Below are 19,982 nucleotides of genomic sequence, written 5' to 3' on the forward strand. Positions count from 1 at the left end.
AGTCTAGCTGCTCATCACTGCCTTTGTTTCGTGTTGAAGTTCAGGCTCTGGCTGCTGGGCTGGGGTCTTCATGCACTCAGCTTTAACATCACTCTATTCTTGGCTAGCTTTGAGTTACCATGCTGTCTGTGCAGATGCTACTTTAACAATTAGAATTGTTCAAATTCACAATCTTAGGTCAAGATAAAGTAAACAAAATCAATAAAGTTTGTAGAGGCCTGTTACTTGGTTGAGAACAGTAAGTAAAAACTGTTCCCAACTGTTCCACCACACACAGTCTCAACCATAAAATGTTGTATACCCAACTTTACATCATATGTTAATATTTGTATTTAAATGGACATAGTTTTTTTGAACTTGTTATTTATAGTAGAGTATTTTAAAACAGTGGATTTCATGCTTTGATTTAAATAATCTGAACTGAACTCTTTCAAAATGGCATGGAAACATACGCACAAGCCTACCTGTAGTTTAACAAATTACAGAATAAATGATCACAGAATTTGGAGAAAAAGTTTTGACATTTTAGCTTTAACTTTCTCAAAAATGTGAACTTTTAAAATACTCACTGATTGATTTACTTACAGTCGATTAGTTTATTACTTAATTCAAGGGCTATTAAAGCACTTTAGCTCCAAATCCTCTTTCCTTTTCCTTTCGTTAGTACCTTAATGGATTGGATAACCAAGACCTTGGGAGACTTGCACTGAAACATTTTTAACCCCTCATTCATTGGGAACCTGATTCTAAGGCACTTCCCAACTTTCGTTACACAGTTCCGCTGAAACAAACTCGTACATGTGTCTTGTACTCTCTGTTAAACTCCTGTTTCTGTCTGAAAGGAAAATGAAACAACCTCAACCAGCATTTAGTGTTAACAGAGAAGTGAGTTCAGTGTTGTACAAGCAATACTTCAGCCTCACATTCAGAGTCTCACATTTCCTAGAAAACTCATGTTTGAGATAATTAATTTCTTACATAAGCAGAATACAGTCAGTTTGGTGTCTAGAGTATCTCTCTACAAATATGATGGTTGTTCCTTTTCTGGGCCTCTTTGATTTCCCAAATCAGCATTGCTCCCTGGCCAGGATGTGCACATCGTCATTGTTGAGAGTCAAGGGTCAGGGCTGGAGGTGTAGACAGCAGAGTTGTGGCCCGATGAGGTAGCTCTTCTGTTTTGCGCTTATCCAACAGTTGTTTGGTTTCCCCAGTGTATGATTCGCAGCAATCCTGTTGGCACTGAGGGCAAGTCAGAGAGACGTGATTGTTTTGTCGCCTAAACAGACCGATTTTTTGGAAGATGCTTTTGGTGTGTGTTGTGAGTAGAGTGCAGCATATTGGTGCTCATGATGCAGTGCAGCTTGGATTACCCGTCTTCAGTACATAAGTGATCCAAATGTTCTCATGTGTGAACTGCCAACCGTGGGAACAAATAAGGATTTGACTCTGAGGATTTCTTTAATAAGAGATTGAAAAGGTTCAAAAATACACTTTGTTCTACAAATAAACTGAGTTAGAGTTAACTTTGAAGGTTGACTTAGTCAGTCTTGACTACCTCGAGTGTCAAGGATGGAAAGAGTGATCAGACAGTTTTTACTGAAGAACCGATAAATACTGTGCTGGTAGTGTGGAGTATAAATGGAATTTTAATGAGACTTTTTAATCTAATATTTGAGTTGACTCAAGTAAGCGTAGATCATCATTTTAACAATGTCCCACGTATCAGTGCAGACTTTTATTCCCATAAGTGAGTATGACAGCCTTTTAAAACTCATTTCTGTTCAACCATCTTCCTACATCTTGCTACACTTATACATTTGCACACACACACACAGACCTCACGATAATGCTCACACATTGTCAGTGATGACATTTCCGTTTTTGTTTCTTTCCTAATTAGCAGTCTCTCCGCTCGTCTGGTGCACCGTCGGCCAATCGGCAGAGTCCGCTCATTACCCAGGGTTTATTTCAGGGTCTTTGTCAAATGGAGAGTGAAAGTGACAGCTCAATCTAACCTCAGCAATAAGCCTCGCATGGTCGCCTCCTCACTGCTGGTAGAGGGTTCAGCTTGGCTATCATCGAGGGGCACACCGGATGGTACTCTGAAGCTAATTGAAATGCCACCCTGTTCTTTCTTTTCATGTCTTTTCTTTCTTTATCTGTTCTATTTTCCCCTCTTAGTTCTGGATGTCTGCCTTGGCCATCACCATCCCAGTGCCCTCCGGAGCCTTCATGCCAGTATTTGTCATTGGTAAGAAGTAAATGGCTACATGTGTTTGTGTGTGTAAAGGGACAGAGAAACCTAACCCTAGGTTTAACCCTACTCTACAGGGTTACGTTTGTGTAATTTAACATATTTACCAAGAAAATCAAACAAAAATAAATCCTTTGGAAGTCAGTCATGTTAAAGTACTATAAATTACTATATATGTTTGCCACTAATTAAATACAAATAATGTTATTGTATTTGATTTGGGCATTTATTTGGCATTATTAGCATCTTTATTTAAGCAGGAAGTGAAACTTATGAGACCAATCTAATTAGCATTCTAGACTGTTACTGGAAGTGCTGCCATTGAATCTGCTATTCTAAGTCTAATTGCTACCCTGCTTTCCTGTCCAAACAAAAGATGCAACTATAACAATCATTTCAAACATCCAGCTCTCAGTTGAGGAGAGAGGAGGCAATTTTAGCTGTAGGTATATCGTACATAGGATTAGGTGATGTCTTTTGTCCTCATAACATTGTATCCTCCTGACATTTGCCCAGGAACACCACATCCAATTCAGTGTTGTGGGTGGCGGTGGAGCCTTAACCCAATTGTCATAGGGTGGGATGCAGGGTACGCACCAGACAGGTCACCAGCCTGTTGCAGTGCTAACACAGAGTCAGACAAGCAGCTTTCTTGTTGACCGTACAGTATATGTGTACTGGTTTATAAGAAAGGCACATTTATAGTATTTTCAAAACAGCTGGAAAAAAATGTATTATTTCTAAATACCCTGGTGTGGCTTAATATCAACATATGGTCCAAGCGCAGAGTTAAATCTGTTACAGTTTTTTTTTTTTTTTTTTTTTTTTTAATTGGTTCATTTCCATTTAGAGAAAGGTTTTTCAAATAAGGAGTGCTCGATGCTGTCGTTCACATGAGAACCATAGCAGTGGTGTATTGCTCATATTTTGAAACAGCGAAAAAGTCATAATCAAATACAGTTATCAAACTTTCACTATAAAACTTTTTAGCATACCCTAAACAGTGAGCCTCAGAGCTGGAAAAAGGAGCCATCAGATCCTTAAAATTTTACTAGTAGGCCAATTATTTCAACATGACCTCAAAAAGGGCTCAGTTTTGGTGGTTGAGTCGATATTTGCTTTAAAAGTATGTACTTTGAAAGATGTTTGTACATAAGGATTTATGTTTTCGTGGTTGGTGTTACAGCAACTACTGGCCACCACCGTTATTGCACTTGCATAATGGTCTCAGTGATTGTGTGTCTCTGTTTCCCTGTGTAATTCAGGGGCAGCCTTTGGTCGTCTGGTTGGAGAAAGCATGGCCGCCTGGTTCCCTGATGGCATTCACACAGATGGTACCATCTACCCCATAGTGCCAGGAGGCTATGCTGTTGTGGGTAAGTTAAAGACACACACCTTTCAGCTATCTCTCACTCTCCATCCTACTCTACATGTTTTTGCTGCAATAAAAGACATTTGCTTCTACAATTCCTCTGTGATTCAGTCTTTGCTTTATAAACCAATATACACGTTTTTCTTCTTGGCTTTCTGTGAAGGGCTTTCATCTGTGATGGCAAGAGAAATAAAATTGATTGAACAGAAATATTTCCTGTAGCAGACTTGCTCAGATTTTCAGCTCCAAGTTGAGGCTTTTTTACCCTGATTACAGGTGACACAGAATATGAACAGACTCAATTACTCCAGACAAAATCGAATTATATTTATAAGATACTCAGACCAGTCATGACAAAGAAAGCTCCTGCAAAACGGTTTAGACACCAACTGAAAAAAACAACAAATTTCTTCACAGTGGTGTTGTCAAATGTTCATATTTCCCTAGAAAGTCTGGAAGTAGAATATCCAAGCTAATGTGCAATCCAAGAGTCCTATTAAGAAGCAGACATTGTTTTGTTGCTTGGCAAAGGCATATTTTTGTTTTGTGTTGACTGAATAATGTACTTGAACAATATATATGAATACAAAAAGTGTTAAAAGAACATAATTTAAGTGTTAAAAGAACATATTGATAAGAAACGTTATTGTTTCTCTGCATTTTAAGTCGGTCTGTATAGATTTCTGAGAAAATAAACTACCAAACATGACACATTATCCCATGTTATAATTTATTAAACAAATACTAGGCTGATATTGAGCTGACCATAAACTCCTGTACACCATTGTCTTTGTTTTGAGAAAAATGTGAGGCTATGTGTTCGACAGCTAAGACTTGTTTCAAACTGGCTTGGGCATCCACAGGACAGAGTCCAAGCTAAGACCTTAACCTGATTAAAATGCTGTTTTGGGACCTTAAGACAGCTGTGCATACATGAATGCCCGCAAAAATTTAATATGACAGACTAATAGTCATGCAAAGAATTCGTTATTGCTGCTAAAGGTTGTTCTACAAGTTCCTGAACCATGAACTGTACTAAACAATGTGTAATATAAGGTTAGTGTTCATCTCAGTGTTCTATTTGTACTTTTTTAAAGGTTGTATTTACTTAATTTTTAAACCTGCCAGAAACTCGATAGTTTTTATTACAATTCTTATTAGTTCCAATTTTTAAACAAGGATAAATAGAAAGCTAATGATAGATATGACAGCTGATGCTCATCAACATTTACTCACACTGCACACCCCTGTTTGTGCTAATACAGTCATTAAGACAACAATGCGCTGCACTCAGCGTCACAGCTTTGTTATTCAAATATCAAGGTAAGTTAAACACAAGGAGAGCAACTGAATTGTAAAAGTAATGTGATAAACATTTATAAGTTTGTTAGAATATGTGGAAAATTGCAGTCAACAGCCATAATTTCCTACTGCTAGTTTACTACCAATAATTATGCATATAACGTCCAAGAAATACCCTCTCTGGACAGTGATAATAATGAGCTAGTTAATGCAAATGATTATTTTAGCTTATTAATAGCGTCAAAATATTTATTTTCTTCTATTTTCTAGTTTTCCTGTATGCTTTATTAAACAAATGTACCTTAAACAAACAATATTGAGATCTTTACTCTCTGGTGAACAAACCATGTAATAGAGACATTATGTTTAATGACTCAGAACTTCCCTATGGCATATCTTTACTTCTGTTTGTTGTTACTCATCGGAAGACACAAACACTGCGACAAGCTAATGTCTGATGTATCAGTCTAGATGATTTGTTTGTCTGGATACACAGAGGAATGGTAAAATAAGTGATAATAACCAGCAAAGGGTAATGATTGTATACACTGGATAGTGAAGCTGTACCCAGTGCTTCTTTAAAGAAATGGTTGCACTACATACATTATAGATTCTTCCTGAACTTGTGTGTCTAATGAGATGCAGCGTTGCTACAGTTGCTACTTGTTGACAGCCGTGCTGATTATGCCAGTGTTATGGGTTGGCGGTGGCTGTTTTTCTGGGGCTGATGTTGTTGTTGTGCTGCACTATAGCTGATGAGTCACCCTTTTACAGGCCTGACACTCTGATGAGCCTCTTTCATCTCGCTGCGGAGCTTGCTTTAAGGAATAAATGTTGGGATGGGCAGAGGGAGCAGTAGCATTTATCTGAGGGGCATACATGGGCTTAATTAAGTTAGGAGAAAGAACAATGAAACCTGTCTTTGTAGACTCTCTTACTCACCATCTGTTTCTCTTTTTATTTTAATGCTTTCATTCTCTGTTATTTTTTTCCCCCTGGTGTTCATCTCATTCTTTGGATTGGTCTCATCCATTTTCTCTGTTAGTATAAACACTCACTTTGCCCATGCTGCTCTTTCTGCTTTGATGTGGCTAGAGTATTCCTCTTTTAACTACTCTCTATTTATGTTTTTTAAATAGATTTGCAAATGTAAAGTTCCCTTTTATATTGAATTATTCGAAATAGTTGATTTTTTTGCCTTATGGACACAGGGGAGAAGGCTGTGAGGGGATAAATGTGTATTTAGTTGCTTGAACTGAATCAGTATGAATGAGATAGTGTTCAATTATATTCAATTTTATTTATATAGCGCCAAATCACAGCAACAGTTGCCTCAAGGTGCTTTTATATTGTAAGGTAGATCCTACAATAATACATACAGAGAAAAACCCAAGAATCATATGACCCCCTATGGGGAAGCACTTTGGCGATAGTGGGAAGGAAAAACTCCCTTTTAACAGGAAGAAACCTTCAGCAGAACCAGGCTCAGGGAGAGCCTAAGCAGACGGCAATGAAGTCACTGATGGATCGGTAAAGAAACCAAGCACAAGAAAAAAAAAAATTTTTCTTTTAACATCTTCAAAAGACCTTTTGAAGAACTAAGACTGAGAAAGTGAAATGTGTAAGTTCGAAATTTCAGCAGCTTGTCAGAATCTTGAGTCTCTGGCATTAATCAGCGCTTCTCTTTGTCATATGCCTGGGGACAGTAAAATAGTATTTATTGCTCTTTGAAATCATATTAGTATTGACCCATCTTTTGTTTTTTTGGAGGGAAGGGGGCCTTTGAATGCCACCCAAAGGACCCCTTTATAAAGCCCCCAGATCTCACCTTACAAAGCAAACATCTAACCAATTATTTCTACACTTTCTCTCTCTGGTCCTCTACTAACCCCACTGTCCTCTCCCAAACCCAAAGGTGCTGCAGCCTTGTCGGGAGCAGTCACCCACACAGTTTCTACCGCAGTCATCGTGTTTGAGCTGACTGGCCAGATCTCCCACATCCTGCCGGTGATGATAGCAGTGATCTTAGCCAATGCTGTGGCCCAGTCCCTGCAGCCCTCCCTCTACGACTCCATCATCAGGATCAAGAAGCTTCCCTACCTCCCGGAGCTGGGCTGGGGTCATCACGAGTATGTATATTCTAGAGAAACACCAGCACACAGCAAAACAAATTACAAATAAGTTTCAATTTTGTAAATACTATTATGCAGAATGTTAACTACTAAACCAAAAGCTAATAAGAATTTAGAAAATAATGGTAAAGCTTTATAGTATGTGCAAAAGGTTAAAGGTCATATAATATCTATGTATTAAATTGTTAAGAAATCAAATTTAACAGTATGCTTCAAGGAAATAAATAAATTAGGGTTTTGGGAAATGCATTTATTGATTTTTTTTGTTTGTTTTTGTTTTTTTTGTTATGATTTTGAAAAGCTCAGTAGCGTAGCTTGTAAATGAAAAACAACTATGACCAGCTTTATGACTAAAGCTATGCATGCCAGCACCTCAGTTGACCCTCACTGTCCATCTCTTCGTTATCTATTCCCCTCTCACTCTATCTGCTCTCTGCTCTCTCCTCCTCTGTCTCTTCTTATTATCTGCTGTGACCTTGTGGCCTCTCAATCACACTCTCACTATCTTGTCTTGTCCGTGTATGCATGTGTATGTCGGGGAGAGTAAGAAACTGCAATGTGAGCTGTGTTTTCACCAAGTAGTTGTTGACTAGTGTGTAGGTTCCTCTTATTTCTGATTATATAATGCTATTTGTGGCTACCTCACCCATAGCGGGGAAGACATGCCACATGAAAAAGCTTGGGGAGGCAGTTTAGCACTGCTGTTCGGTGTAGGTTGGAATATTATTCTCACTTATATTTGTAAAGTTTTGTAAATCAGCTAATCTTCTCTCACACAAACTGAATCTTCTTGTTGGAAACACTTTGGACAAAAAATAAACCCTTTTTTTTCAGTGGCCTGTCTAAAGGATTTTTTCCAGTGTGGCACCTTTTTCATCTAACCTCATTACTGCCAGCTGTTGCAGTTCAAATTAGCTGCATAAAGCATAGTTAGCCTTTATCTCAATATATCCTAGTGGTCATTTGTGATATTACAAGAAGCCTAAAAAGAATTTTCCCATGAATTCGCATAACACAAATTCCTACAATAATATTGTATGAATCCTGTAATGCCTAAATAAGATCCAAGTTGTCCATGCATGCACCAATAAGGCATAACGATAAGGGCCAAACTGTGATGGCTGGACAACTGGCATGTTTCCAGTCTGCAGTGGTCAGTATCTATAAAAAGTGGTCCAAGAAGGAACAGTGATGAACCAGTGACAGGCTCATGTGTGCCCAAGGCTTTTTGCCACAAAGCAAAATTGTTCAGTTTGAGGAGCGTACCAATGAGTTTGGGGTGTTGACTTGGCTTCCAAATTCCCCAGATCTTAGTCCATAGGAGTATCTGTGGGACATGCTGGACAAACAAGTCTGATCCACGGAGGCTTCACCTCACAACTTACAGCTTAGAGGATCTGTTGCTAACATGTTGGCAGATAGCACAGCACACATTCAGGGGTCTAGTGGAGCCTATGCCTTGACAGTACAGGCTCTTTTACCAGGATAAGGGGGACCAACACTATACTGTATAAGGCAGGTGGCTGTGTGTGTGTGGATCTTAATGATTACATTTCCAAATGTTGAAAATCGCACATGCATAGTGTGTGTGTGTGTGTGTGTGTGTGTGTTCTTGTCTAGCTATCTTTGTGAGGACCAAAATCTGCATTCTACTATACTTGTGAGAACCAGCAGTCACTTGTGAGGACACACAACCTGGTCCTCACATTTTTGAAGGCATTTAAAGCCATTTTTGAGGCTCAAAACATGGTTTTAGTGTCAGGGTTACAATTAGGTTATGGTTAGGTTTAGGGTAAGGGGCTAGGGAAACCATTATGTCAATGAGGGTCCTCACTAAGATAGCTGAACGGGTGTGTGTGTGTGTGTGTGTGTGTGTGTGTGGATATGAGCATGGACATATTGAAAATAAGTCATGACACAACCATCTGTCATTTTCTGTATATAACAACACGTTGCCAGTATTGTGAATCCATATGATATGTATAATGTGTATGTTTGTGTGTAAACACTGAGCACGTACGCAAACTCTTGGAATCATCTATCTTCAATAACACATAGGCCTCCATGAACTTGACTCGTTATGCAGAAAGCTCTTACCTACCTCCTCCTTCATTTACTCTATTTTCTTTGGTGCCTCTTTCCTAACTCTCTCTCACACACCACTTTCCATCAGCAGGCCTGTGTGTGTGCGCGTGTGTGTATGTGTGTCTGTCTGCAGCATACGCAAGTGGAGGTGGAGGCGGACCTGTAGGTGAGACACTGTAGGTAGGTAGTGTGGTCCGCTCCAAGCAGAACGTGTTTTTCACTCTAACTGGAAATTATCCATCTCACACCCACGCAACCATCCACCCACACACATACACTCACAAATCCAGGAACACTTGTGTAATGCCTGCCGTGCAGTGCACGCGTATGGTAGCATGTACATTTGCTCATACTCCCACACAGGCATGGACAGAATTAGTTTTTTTTTTTTCTCAATCCTTTGCTCCTGCACAACTCTTACAGATATGAGTGCAGATACAAGCAGACATGTTGAGATGGGCACAAATACAAAGATCAGATATGTGATCCACTGCAGACATGCTCCTTGCACATATGAAACCTTTTCCTGTGCCTTCAGTTCTTCAACACTGGAGTGGCATTTGAAAGAAAGTGTGGCGACTGTTGCATAACATCACTTTCCATGTGTTTGTCTTTTGTTTATTCTGTCACTTTGCTTTTCTTAGTCATTTCATAAGGGCCAGTTCTGATTTATTGAATAGTCTATAGTCCGCTGTTGTCTCTGTTTGTCTGACAATAATTGGAGCTCCAGCAGATGATCATTACAGCCCTTTAGCTATTAGCTTTCACCCTTTCTCCTGAATCTCTGCACCCTCTTCACTCAAGCATGTAGAAACCTAACAGCCAAACCCTCCCCTCCATTCTGCCCTGAGTAATGTGGATGATATATGAAGCCTGGGTTTATAACCCTATAAGCTTGTTTCTCTTGGCTCAAACATATAGATTGAGGCTCACTTCGATATAAGTCAGACTGATCAGTATCTTCCTGCCCAGGCTTTGCAGGGGAGGAAGGTCCAATTAAGAAGAAACCAATCACATTTCATCAACTGCCTTTGATATCTCGAGGGAAATTAGTCTTGGCAGTGGTTGTGGCCAGTTCAGAGGCATGCATTACATTATTCCCTCAGATCCACTATCAAATTAAGAGGCTGCTATTGCACCAGAAAGGATCTTTTTGCTCACCTTTTTTTTTTTTCTGCTTTCCATTGCAGACTAATAGAGCACTGTAACAATTCAGTCTCCTTCCAATGTTTTTTTTCTCTTAATGATAACATTAGGTATGTAGAGAAGCAGGAAAATCTTTAGTGGTGCCCAAAATGTGCTGAATTTCATTAACATTTCATGGTCTCTGATCGTGGTTTGATTTACAAGATGTCTATAAGTGGTGAGTTATTGATAACAAAGATAAAGACCTTCTATTACTTTCATTTAGATTACAAAACTGCATGTTTTTTTTTCTCATTGTCCTCTTGTTATATAGCCATAGGGTTATGGTTTTATGTGCCAAGCTTTGTAAAAGGGTGGGAATAAATCTAACAGGCACATGCCTGCTGAGGGTACATAAAATCGAAAAGTTATATTTCAATTATTAATTTCTTTCTGGAAGTCTACTTTCCTCACTATAAGGATTTTTCTTTGGACCATTTTTTTCTGAAAGTAAATTCCAAAGTGCTTCCAATGAAAAATGAAAGCTGGTGCCACTAATGTCATTTTTCAGTGCTGTGAGCCACACAAACAAGATTTAGTTCACCTCCGTTGTGTACAGTGGAAGTAAATATCTCAAAACCTAGACAAATAAATCCAACACTGTCTGAATTTAGATACTGAGTCAATCATCTCCTGGAATTACGGTAATATTGGACAGTTTTTCAGCCTCGAGATTTATGTCCAGTGGCATGAAAAAAATACTGATCGCCTGTAGTTACAAAGGCAAGTGAAGGTGAAAATATGTATCCAATCCAAGCTGATGGCTACAGCTCCCTGAGCCTGGTTCTAGAAGAACTCCCTTCCTGTATTCATGTTCTTGTCTAGTATGATACCACTCTTTACAGTGTAGGTGTACAGTGAGATACCACTCTTTACAGTGTAGGTTAAATGACCCTTGAATACTGTTTGTAAAGTGGATTTAGGGTTTGTTACAACACCTCAAGAGAGTCAATAGAAAATCTTTCTGCAGAACTGTGTTGTTGCCATTCATTTCCCTAAGAGGGATGTTGGACTAACTTTATGCATTTTGTGTATTAAAGAGGAGCTGGCAGACAATGGTCATCAATTTACTTTTGTATTTAAAGCGAGGTCAGTGTATTGACTTGTCACCACAGAAGGAGCCTGCGTCCTGGCATGGCTGCGGAGGCTTGGCAGCGAAACCACTGAGTGACTGCGGTCATGTTTGCAGGTTTTGGCAGGCTCAGGCTTTCTCAGGGAGAGAAATGCGAGTGTTTCTGACTGGTGTACTGGGGCGTACGATTATGCTGAGGCAAGAGCTGCTCGCGAAATGTCACCCACTTTCCGCTACTGTACGCAGAGCACCAGCATCCGGATGACGTGTCGACAGAGTACGGTGTTATTGGATTGACCGGTCAGCTGAAAGAAGGATGTGCTGTCAAAGCCGTACAGTATGTGGGGGGAAGTGTTTATAGATCCATGCACTAATCAAGCTTCAGTTGACAGTTCATCAGAGGAAAAAATGCATGACAGTCACACAAAATTTTTCCAAGTCAGCGATGAAAGGCTATTCAGAGGAATGTTTAAAAAAAAAAAAAAAAAATCTCACATCCATCTTTCTTATTCTCACTTTTTTTCTCATCTTTATGACCACTTGATAAATGTCTCTCCTCTTTTCTCATTTCAGGAAGTACAATATTCGTGTAGAGGACATTATGGTACGCGACGTGCGGTACATCACACTCAACTGCTGCTACAGAGACCTGCATAACGTGCTGCTGACGGGCCAGCTCAAAACCCTTGCACTGGTGGAATCAGCAGGTACACACAAACACACATGCACCATTGTAGAGATGAGTATAAAGTCTGAGTAACACATTTAGAAGTTTAGTTTCACGTTATTCCACGTGTTGATAGACAAACAGGTTTCATTGCAATACATACACTTATTGCCAATGGCACACATGTCCAGATTATATTTTTTCTATAAGAAACCACATGACTGTGTTTATGTGTGTCTACAGCACAAATAGAGACAAATTTAAAAAATGTGTGCATGTCTAATAATTAACTTCAAAGGTTTGTCAAGTGTCTAAAAACTGAAATTTAGAAACACCAGGGGTCAATATGGAGCCTATTGAAAATCACCAATGTGTAAAATTGGTTACTATTAGCCCCGTTGTGCCATTTGAATGTTATTTCATACATTTTCTACAAAGTCGGCATCATTAATGCTTTAAATCAGTAAAAACTTGTTATTGCATTGCATTTTATGATGAAATCTGCCCGCGTCTACCACTGCTGAACACAACTTTTAATTAAATAATTGTTGATTGATTGCAAAGTTACCGCCTAGATGTCCTTAACCACTTCTTCTGTTATGCAGAAAGTCAGAGCTCCAGCACTTTGAGATTTCTGAGAACACTTTTGGCATAACTGCATCCCTCTTTTGACTTCAGAGCTACTGCATGGCTGCATAGCTCTGCTGATGTGTGGTTCAAAAATAACAAAGCAAACTGAAGTCAGTAACCAGTAGTCAGTAAAAACCTCTTGAGATTGTTTGCCTTCCACACTCCACTTTTCTTTCTTGTGAGTATGTTAGCTTGCGGGTTCATTCGATGTGTGTCTGGCTATTTTATTTTAAGTGTGTGCACTTTGCACACAAATTAGTAGGTGGCCTGGATTCAAATTTCTGATGGGCCAAAATCGAGTTTGAAACGCGTAACTTAATGTGTCAGAATGCACTGGTTCATATATTTATGACACAGCTCTGTGCTGTAGTCTTTGTTATAACAAAACAGAATAAACTTTATTTGTCTCTTCTGAGTTTCTGCTCAAATCGAAGGCTGAGCTGAACACAAACTGAACACACAGCTCCCACTCCCACTGACATCTGTGCTTGTTAGCATACAGTGTGCACAGTCTGTAAATTGGTTTCATTTGGCAAATCAAATTAGTCTTCCAAAAGATGGTCAAATTGGGCAAATCACTGGCCTTAAATGGGCATTAAAACTGCACTAATATTTCCCAGTGGCCCAGATTACTGTGTATAATTGAAATGTTGTCAGTCATACTGTAGTATGAGTGACTACAAACCCACAGAGAAATGTTGTATAACCCAACACTCTGTTTTGATTGGTTGTATTAATCTCAATTATCTTTAGCTCATTATACTTGTCGTCTTGTACATAACTCCATTCTCGTCCTTGTTTCCAGCTGCAGCAGGTTGCTGCTGTCAGCAAAATAGCTCTGACATACCCACTGCATAGCACAAAGCTGCATAATTCTCTGTTTGACACATTGTATATAAAAGATGAATGTTCTGGCTCTGAAAAGGTTCTTTTCACCTACATTGTTGTCAGTGATCAGGACTAACATCAAAGCAAACAGGGTCTCAGTCATTCAGTGAGAAGTGCCATATACGGGACCCGGATATTTAAAAAAAAAATATAAAGATTTGTTGTTGTTATGACTAAATACCCAACTTTAAGAGTACTAAGCCTTCATTTAAATCAAATAAGAAAACAAATAACAAAATTTCAATCCATCCATTTTCTGCCTAAGCAGAGGAGCAAAGCCCACCTCTATCCCAGACCACCTCCTCTAGATCACTGAGGTGTTCAAGGCGAGATATAATCTCTCCATTTTTCTATATTTTAGCTGTTAGCGTAGTCATTTTCTCTGACCATTTCTCACATTCATTTGTGTCACAGTCAGTATGCATTGTGTTTGCCTCTGTCTTCATGAAAGGACGTTAAGATTTTAAAAAAGACCAATTTTTGGATTAATGTCTATCCATAATTGTCACTTTTCGCCCAGACATCACACAACATTTCTGTACCAGAATGCTTTACTGTCCTCTTAAGTGACATCTACAGTGGCACTGAGAGGGCAAATGCACTGCAACTTAAAAAAATGCCAGTAAATAGAAAGGCACTGCAAAAGTGCACAAAATGCAACAGAAGGTGTCTAAAACCCAACGTAAACAGAGAAAATACCTCAATAGCTTAAAAAAAACTAAACAATGTACATTTGTGAAAGGCTGTGTTTGTTTTGCTCAAAGATTTTCAGATTTTAAGGGTGCAATCCTTACAGTTCCCATGCAGAATGACCCATTATGGGTCCTTTATATAACCTAAATTTCCAGTGATGTTTCCAGCAGATATTTAAAGTGCATAACAACAGTTGATTGTTGACTGCCAGCTTCTGTTTGCCCAAAACTGTCCCTTTTAATGTGTTACAACAGGGAGAGAGAGAAAAAAAGTGTAAACTTCCAAGCACCCACCAGTGTGAAAGTGATATAAAAAACACAACAGTTATTACAGTAGTAAATTCTGTGTGAGAACAGTGTGCTAATCACCCCGTCTGATGTGCTATTCATGTCATTGTTCCATGCTGCTGATGATGTTGCTGTAAGCGCCCTAAAAACAAATTCCAGCGCCCTTGGTGATGTGCTCATTAGTTTAATTGATTGATTGACAAACCTGTCTGGGTGCAGGCTGCTGATCGCGCCGGCCGCCTCGCTGAAGTGCAGATTTGGTATTCCGAGCGCTGTTTCAATTATGCAGTCGTGCAGGAACAATTAGCTTCGGCATTTAAGCAAATACATAATCAGCACGTACTGTCACAAAGGCAATTACTTAAAGCAAGTAAGCGGCCACCCACACGCACACTCACTTGCACACATACACACACTACTTAATACACATCCACTGCATTCTTTGCTTTTGTTATGTAACTCAGCTGAGCTCTCTGCAGTGCCGCGACATGTGTTTGGAATCGCCTGCAGTTAGCTCGCCCTTTGTCCCTGAAACAAGTTTACATTGTCTTCACTTTTCACGCCTCTGCAAACTTGCTCCTCCACTCTTTTTTGTCTTCTTCTTACCTCTCCCTCTTCCCCTTGTGCCTCCTCTCCCAGAGTCAATGATCCTGCTGGGTTCCATCGAGCGTGCCCAGCTCCAGTCGCTGCTCTCACAGCAGCTCGGCCGTGCCAGGCGGCTGCAGTACATCAGGGAACGAGCCGTTGAGGAGAAGAAACGCCTGTCCATCGTGTCAGACCCAGCCAGCGACGACAACGGCAGCCAGCGCACCAGCCAGGAAGTCCGCTTCCAGGTGAGAGGTTGCTAGATCACAGAGGTTTAGTGTTTTCACCAACGCATTGGTGAAAGAATCTCAGCACAAGTTTTAAACCAAAGTAACAAATTCAGCATTTTTTTTCTTCTATCTGAACTTGTAGGTTATTGATGTCTGAGAAAAGACAAACCTGCAGTGTCTGTTTACTAGATTATCTGCATTTGCAATGGGAGCCAGAGCCCCCCGCTATCAGGCCTCTATAACACGCTGAGTTCAGGAGACAGAGACCATGCCTGTTATATCTGTAATATTAAAATTTTCCTTTTTGATATCAGGTGTCAGATCAGGTGGCTTTGACCCCTCCCATAGTTATGCTGCTGAGCGATTCCCCATGATGCACTGAGCATGTCTCCTCTGTGCAACTAGGTTGCATTTCACTAACTTTGTATCATCTCTCTTCCTCCCCGTCAGGTGTCTCTGACCCTTCACTGTGCATGTTTGATCTTTTGATCTGACCTGACCATGTTTATTGTTCACTTTTTTTTTTTTTATTGCTTATTGTTTATTTTTCTCACTGCTCATTATTTTTCTCTCCCTTCACCCCATCCGATGGAATGCCCTGAGCCTGGAGGTTTCTTCCTGTTAGACTGGAGTTACTCTCCCCTCTCCATTGCCAGTGCTTATTCCAAGGGTTTCTATCAGTATTGCAAGGTCTTGAATTGAATGAATGTGTGAGGCTATCTGTATTTTTATTTTTATTTTTTTAAAGAAAGAAATAGAAATGGGCAGCCAGGTAAAAGATGTCCACATTGGTTGCAGGTACCGCACTGCAGTGCTTAAACTTGAGATTTATCTCCTTTTTCCCCCATCTTTCATCAGTTTGCACTGAGTGGCTGAGCAGAACGCTCTCAGGCATGGATGTGGAAACAGGAGCAAGGAGTGTGTTTTGTGCACAATGCTCATTTCAGTCTCTTCTTTTTTTTGACTTTGTGCCTTCTTACCACTCTTTGTTACTGCCTGTATTTGTTGTAAAGGCAAATAATTACATTTATGATTTTAAATTGGCTATAACATGAGTCATGCAAAGCTATGGCTGTGGAAGACTAAAGATATGAAGCGGGAAATCTACATAATGGGTCCCCTTTATATTCAAGAAAATAATATATACAGTGTAGGAAAGCATGCAGCCATGCTACTGCCCAGAAATTCTGGGTAATTCACGGTATTTAAAAATAGGCAGGTTCTTCACAGTTTCCCATCTACAGTATGGTATACAAGTACCCTACCTTTTCTTTTTTCATAAAACTAACCAATATTGTTTTTACCAAATAAAAATATTTTTAGGTCATGGAAATGGCAACAGGGCAAGTCATTGAAGTCATGAAATTTTACAAGGCCATCACAAGCATTCTTTTAGTTCTCAGCTCCTGCTGGTTTATTTTCTTTCTTTGTCCCCATGTGATTTGCTTCCATTATGTAAACCTGCAAAAGTCCGTCACTTTCTCTAATGAGTGTGAAAAAGAACAGAGATGCTGATCTCTTAAGCAGGATTGGACCTTTTTAATGCAGTTTCCTATCTTTGTGTGTATGTGGTGTGTGTATGCACAGATCTCTACTGAGGAGTCGTCCTTCAGTCCTACTCGTCCAGTACCTCATAAGCCCCTCAAACCTGCTCTGAAAAGACCCTCTGTGGTGGAGCGACCCACTGAGCTTCCCACCAGTAAGAACTGCATTTGCGTACACAAACACACGCAAAAAACAGAAAATCCAAAAGAAGCAAGAATAGAAAAATTTTATATCTCTGGAAGAAACGCGAGCGATGCCCTCTTTGTCTCTAAACTCACAAAATGCTAATAACAGCACTCAGTCGCTGGTCCTCACATGATTAATAGGCTCTTGCAGCTGTCTTCATCTCTAACTGTTTGTCTGCTTCGCCACAAGGTGTCAACACAGTGTACTCATTTTTCTATCTCAGTTTTAAATGGCGGTTTTTGCTTTGTGGCCACTGTTAAATGACAAAACCAATAACAGTTAGTTAACAAACAGAATGCAGGATTTTGTACAGTGTCTTAACAAACCGAACCAGGCTTAGAATATCAAGAGTCAGTAGCCACAGCAGGCGCTTTTGTACCTCTTTGTCCACTCTTTGTTTTTGTGCTGTGTCAGTGCTGGTGTGATCTCATTTTAGATGTTGGATTTTGTTAAGGCTAAAAGCTGGATGGCATGTACCTGCTAGTTCCCATTTCTGCACAAAACTTGACATTGATTAATTCCTATAGCAATACACGTAGGCAGTTAGTACATACTCCTGTTGTATTTGAATTATTATTTATAAGGAGATGTGTGTATTACATATGCTGTAAATACCATATATTCTGTATTATATTTCTATACCGCTTTCCTTATGCACCATGCCACCAAGACAAAATCCTAGTTCGTGTACAAGCTTGGCAAAAAACCTGATTCTGTTTCAGATGAGAGGAAGACGGGTTGCAAAGCAGTTTACATAGGCAGTTTGGTTACAATACTCACACACAGTCCATTGAACACTTAAAATATAGGATTACAAACCGGACACAGGGTATAGGAGCAAAGTGAAAATAAACACATCTGGAACAAAACACTTGTTTTCTTTCACATGTTGGAATGCCATTTCGATGGGAGAGGTGCAATGAGCTGCATACCTAAAAGGTACCTAACCCTGGTTCCTCTGTCTGTGTTTCAGGCCCACATGATCATTCGGGTATTGGACTGAAGAACCTTTTCTGCTCCAGTCCAGACGCAGAAGCCCTGGAGGTGAGAGAGTCATGTCCTCGAATACACCCAACAACAACGGCACCAACACACACACACACACAGTGGCTCACATCCTGTTGTTCACACATTCTGTACACCCCCACAGTCCTATGCTATCTCTCACATACAGTCCTTCACGCTCTACAGTACAGTACCTCCCACACACACACACACACACACACACACACACACACACACACACACACACACACACACACACAGTATCTCAGACAGCTTCAATATAAAACCTCTTTCAGTTTGTCTCAGCCTTGCATCCTGCAGAACTTTAAGGAAAAACTCTTCACTCCCGCATCACCCCATTAATGGCTTGTTTCATAGAAATAACCCTTCAATTTATTTATTTTTCTCAGTATTGCAGGGGAGTTTTGCCGTGCCTTAAGTGGCACTTTTTGCCAAGTCAGATTGACATTGAGGTTGTTGTTAACATTGTGTGCTTGTCTCTGGTCGCCCCGGAAGAAAAACAACAACATGGAGAGCCTAATGTCTCCTGACATCAGGAGGTCTTCCAAACGGGTCCGGATATCCGTTGTGGTAAGAGCCACCGATCTGGGCCTGGAACTGCCTGTCAACAGGTTCATCAGTCAATCAACTGATTGTCACCCTACCATTCCATCCCAGGGCTAATCCTACATGCCGATGGATGTGATGCCATCGTGCTAAAAAAGTGCAGAACATCTTCTTGTCCAGCCTGTAACTCCATCTGACCTCTCATTGCCTCTAGTCAATGATATTATTGGCAAAGGCTGCCATCCATTCAGCTTAACCAGTTTCCACTGGTCCGATGGTCAGTTAAGGTTATGCAGAGTACTTGACCACTGAAATCCACTACTGCTGAGTGCTAATGCCAGCGATGCATCATTGGGACCTGTGTGCCATTGTGAGCCAAATTGCCTTTTTTAGTTTTTGGATAAAAAGCATGATGTGGTATGCACGACACCACCAAGCATGCACTAGTTAATAGTAGTTAAGGGTAATTTAACTGTGCCCCAAAATACTCGTAAATTACTCGAATATTTCATTTGAGTTTATTTAGATTTTTATCAGTAACTAATGCAAATCCTCAGATCCTGTGCATCAGATGAAGCTTTGTATTAAAATGGAAATTCAATTGCAAAAGAACAGCCTTCACTACAATTTCTGCCTGAAATAAAAATTTGAAATAAATATTAAAAGTTTAAATCCATCCCCTCATTTTCTGCTGCTTATCTGGGTTTGGGTTGGATGGAAGTCTAGACTTTCCTCAACCTGGCCACATCTTCTTTTCTACTTGAACTGAGGTGCTGCACTAAGCCCCAGTATGAGATCAAAAGGATTATTCTGACCCGAGTCCAGAAATTGGAAATGAGCATGTTTGGTCCAGTTTAATAAAACCTGTTTAATCTTATTCATGTTGCAAAATTTATTTGTCATTGTGGATCTAAAGTCTTCTCCACTTTGACATGGTCCAGCTACAGTCTTATTTTATTAAGATGTAGTGGAGCTGTGGTCAAGTATTCTTCAAGGACAATACTGTTCAATCACGCATGCTGTGCTGTCCATCATCAGCCGTGTCACCTGAGGCGTCCAATCAGTGATCGCCTCCCAGAGCGGGCCATGCCCTGTTTCTGGTGTGACCTAAAATCTGGTGTTATCTTTTGCAGCCGGCTTTAAAAGCTCTGGCAGACCACGTCTTAAGTGTTCAGTGGGGGGAGGGAAAAGTCATGTTGTGGCAGACTCACCTGTGCATGCAGCATTAAATATCAGAACAGGAGCATCATATCTCTTCATTAGCATCAGGCACGCTTTAGAATGGCAGCGTTCCTAG

General features: G+C 40.1%; 1 protein-coding gene across 9 annotated transcripts in view; it reads left to right on the forward strand.

Moving 5' to 3' along the window:
- The window catches only part of clcn2c (chloride channel 2c), a 202,870-nt gene that overhangs the window by 158,088 nt on the left and 24,800 nt on the right, over positions 1-19,982 (forward strand). For 7 of the 9 annotated variants that reach the window (XM_025897948.1, XM_025897945.1, XM_025897946.1 and 4 more), the window contains 8 exons: positions 2,182-2,251; positions 3,520-3,630; positions 6,844-7,057; positions 11,976-12,109; positions 15,207-15,400; positions 16,970-17,081; positions 18,087-18,157; positions 18,635-18,709. In XM_025897948.1, coding sequence (XP_025753733.1) covers positions 2,182-2,251; positions 3,520-3,630; positions 6,844-7,057; positions 11,976-12,109; positions 15,207-15,400; positions 16,970-17,081; positions 18,087-18,157; positions 18,635-18,709 — 981 coding nt within the window. The remainder of the gene's footprint in view (positions 1-2,181; positions 2,252-3,519; positions 3,631-6,843; positions 7,058-11,975; positions 12,110-15,206; positions 15,401-16,969; positions 17,082-18,086; positions 18,158-18,634; positions 18,710-19,982) is intronic. The other 2 variants (XM_025897949.1, XM_003456312.5) reach the window with 1 other exon arrangement.

The sequence above is a fragment of the Oreochromis niloticus genome, linkage group LG14 (assembly GCF_001858045.2).
Source record: "Oreochromis niloticus isolate F11D_XX linkage group LG14, O_niloticus_UMD_NMBU, whole genome shotgun sequence".
Lineage (NCBI taxonomy): Eukaryota > Metazoa > Chordata > Actinopteri > Cichliformes > Cichlidae > Oreochromis > Oreochromis niloticus.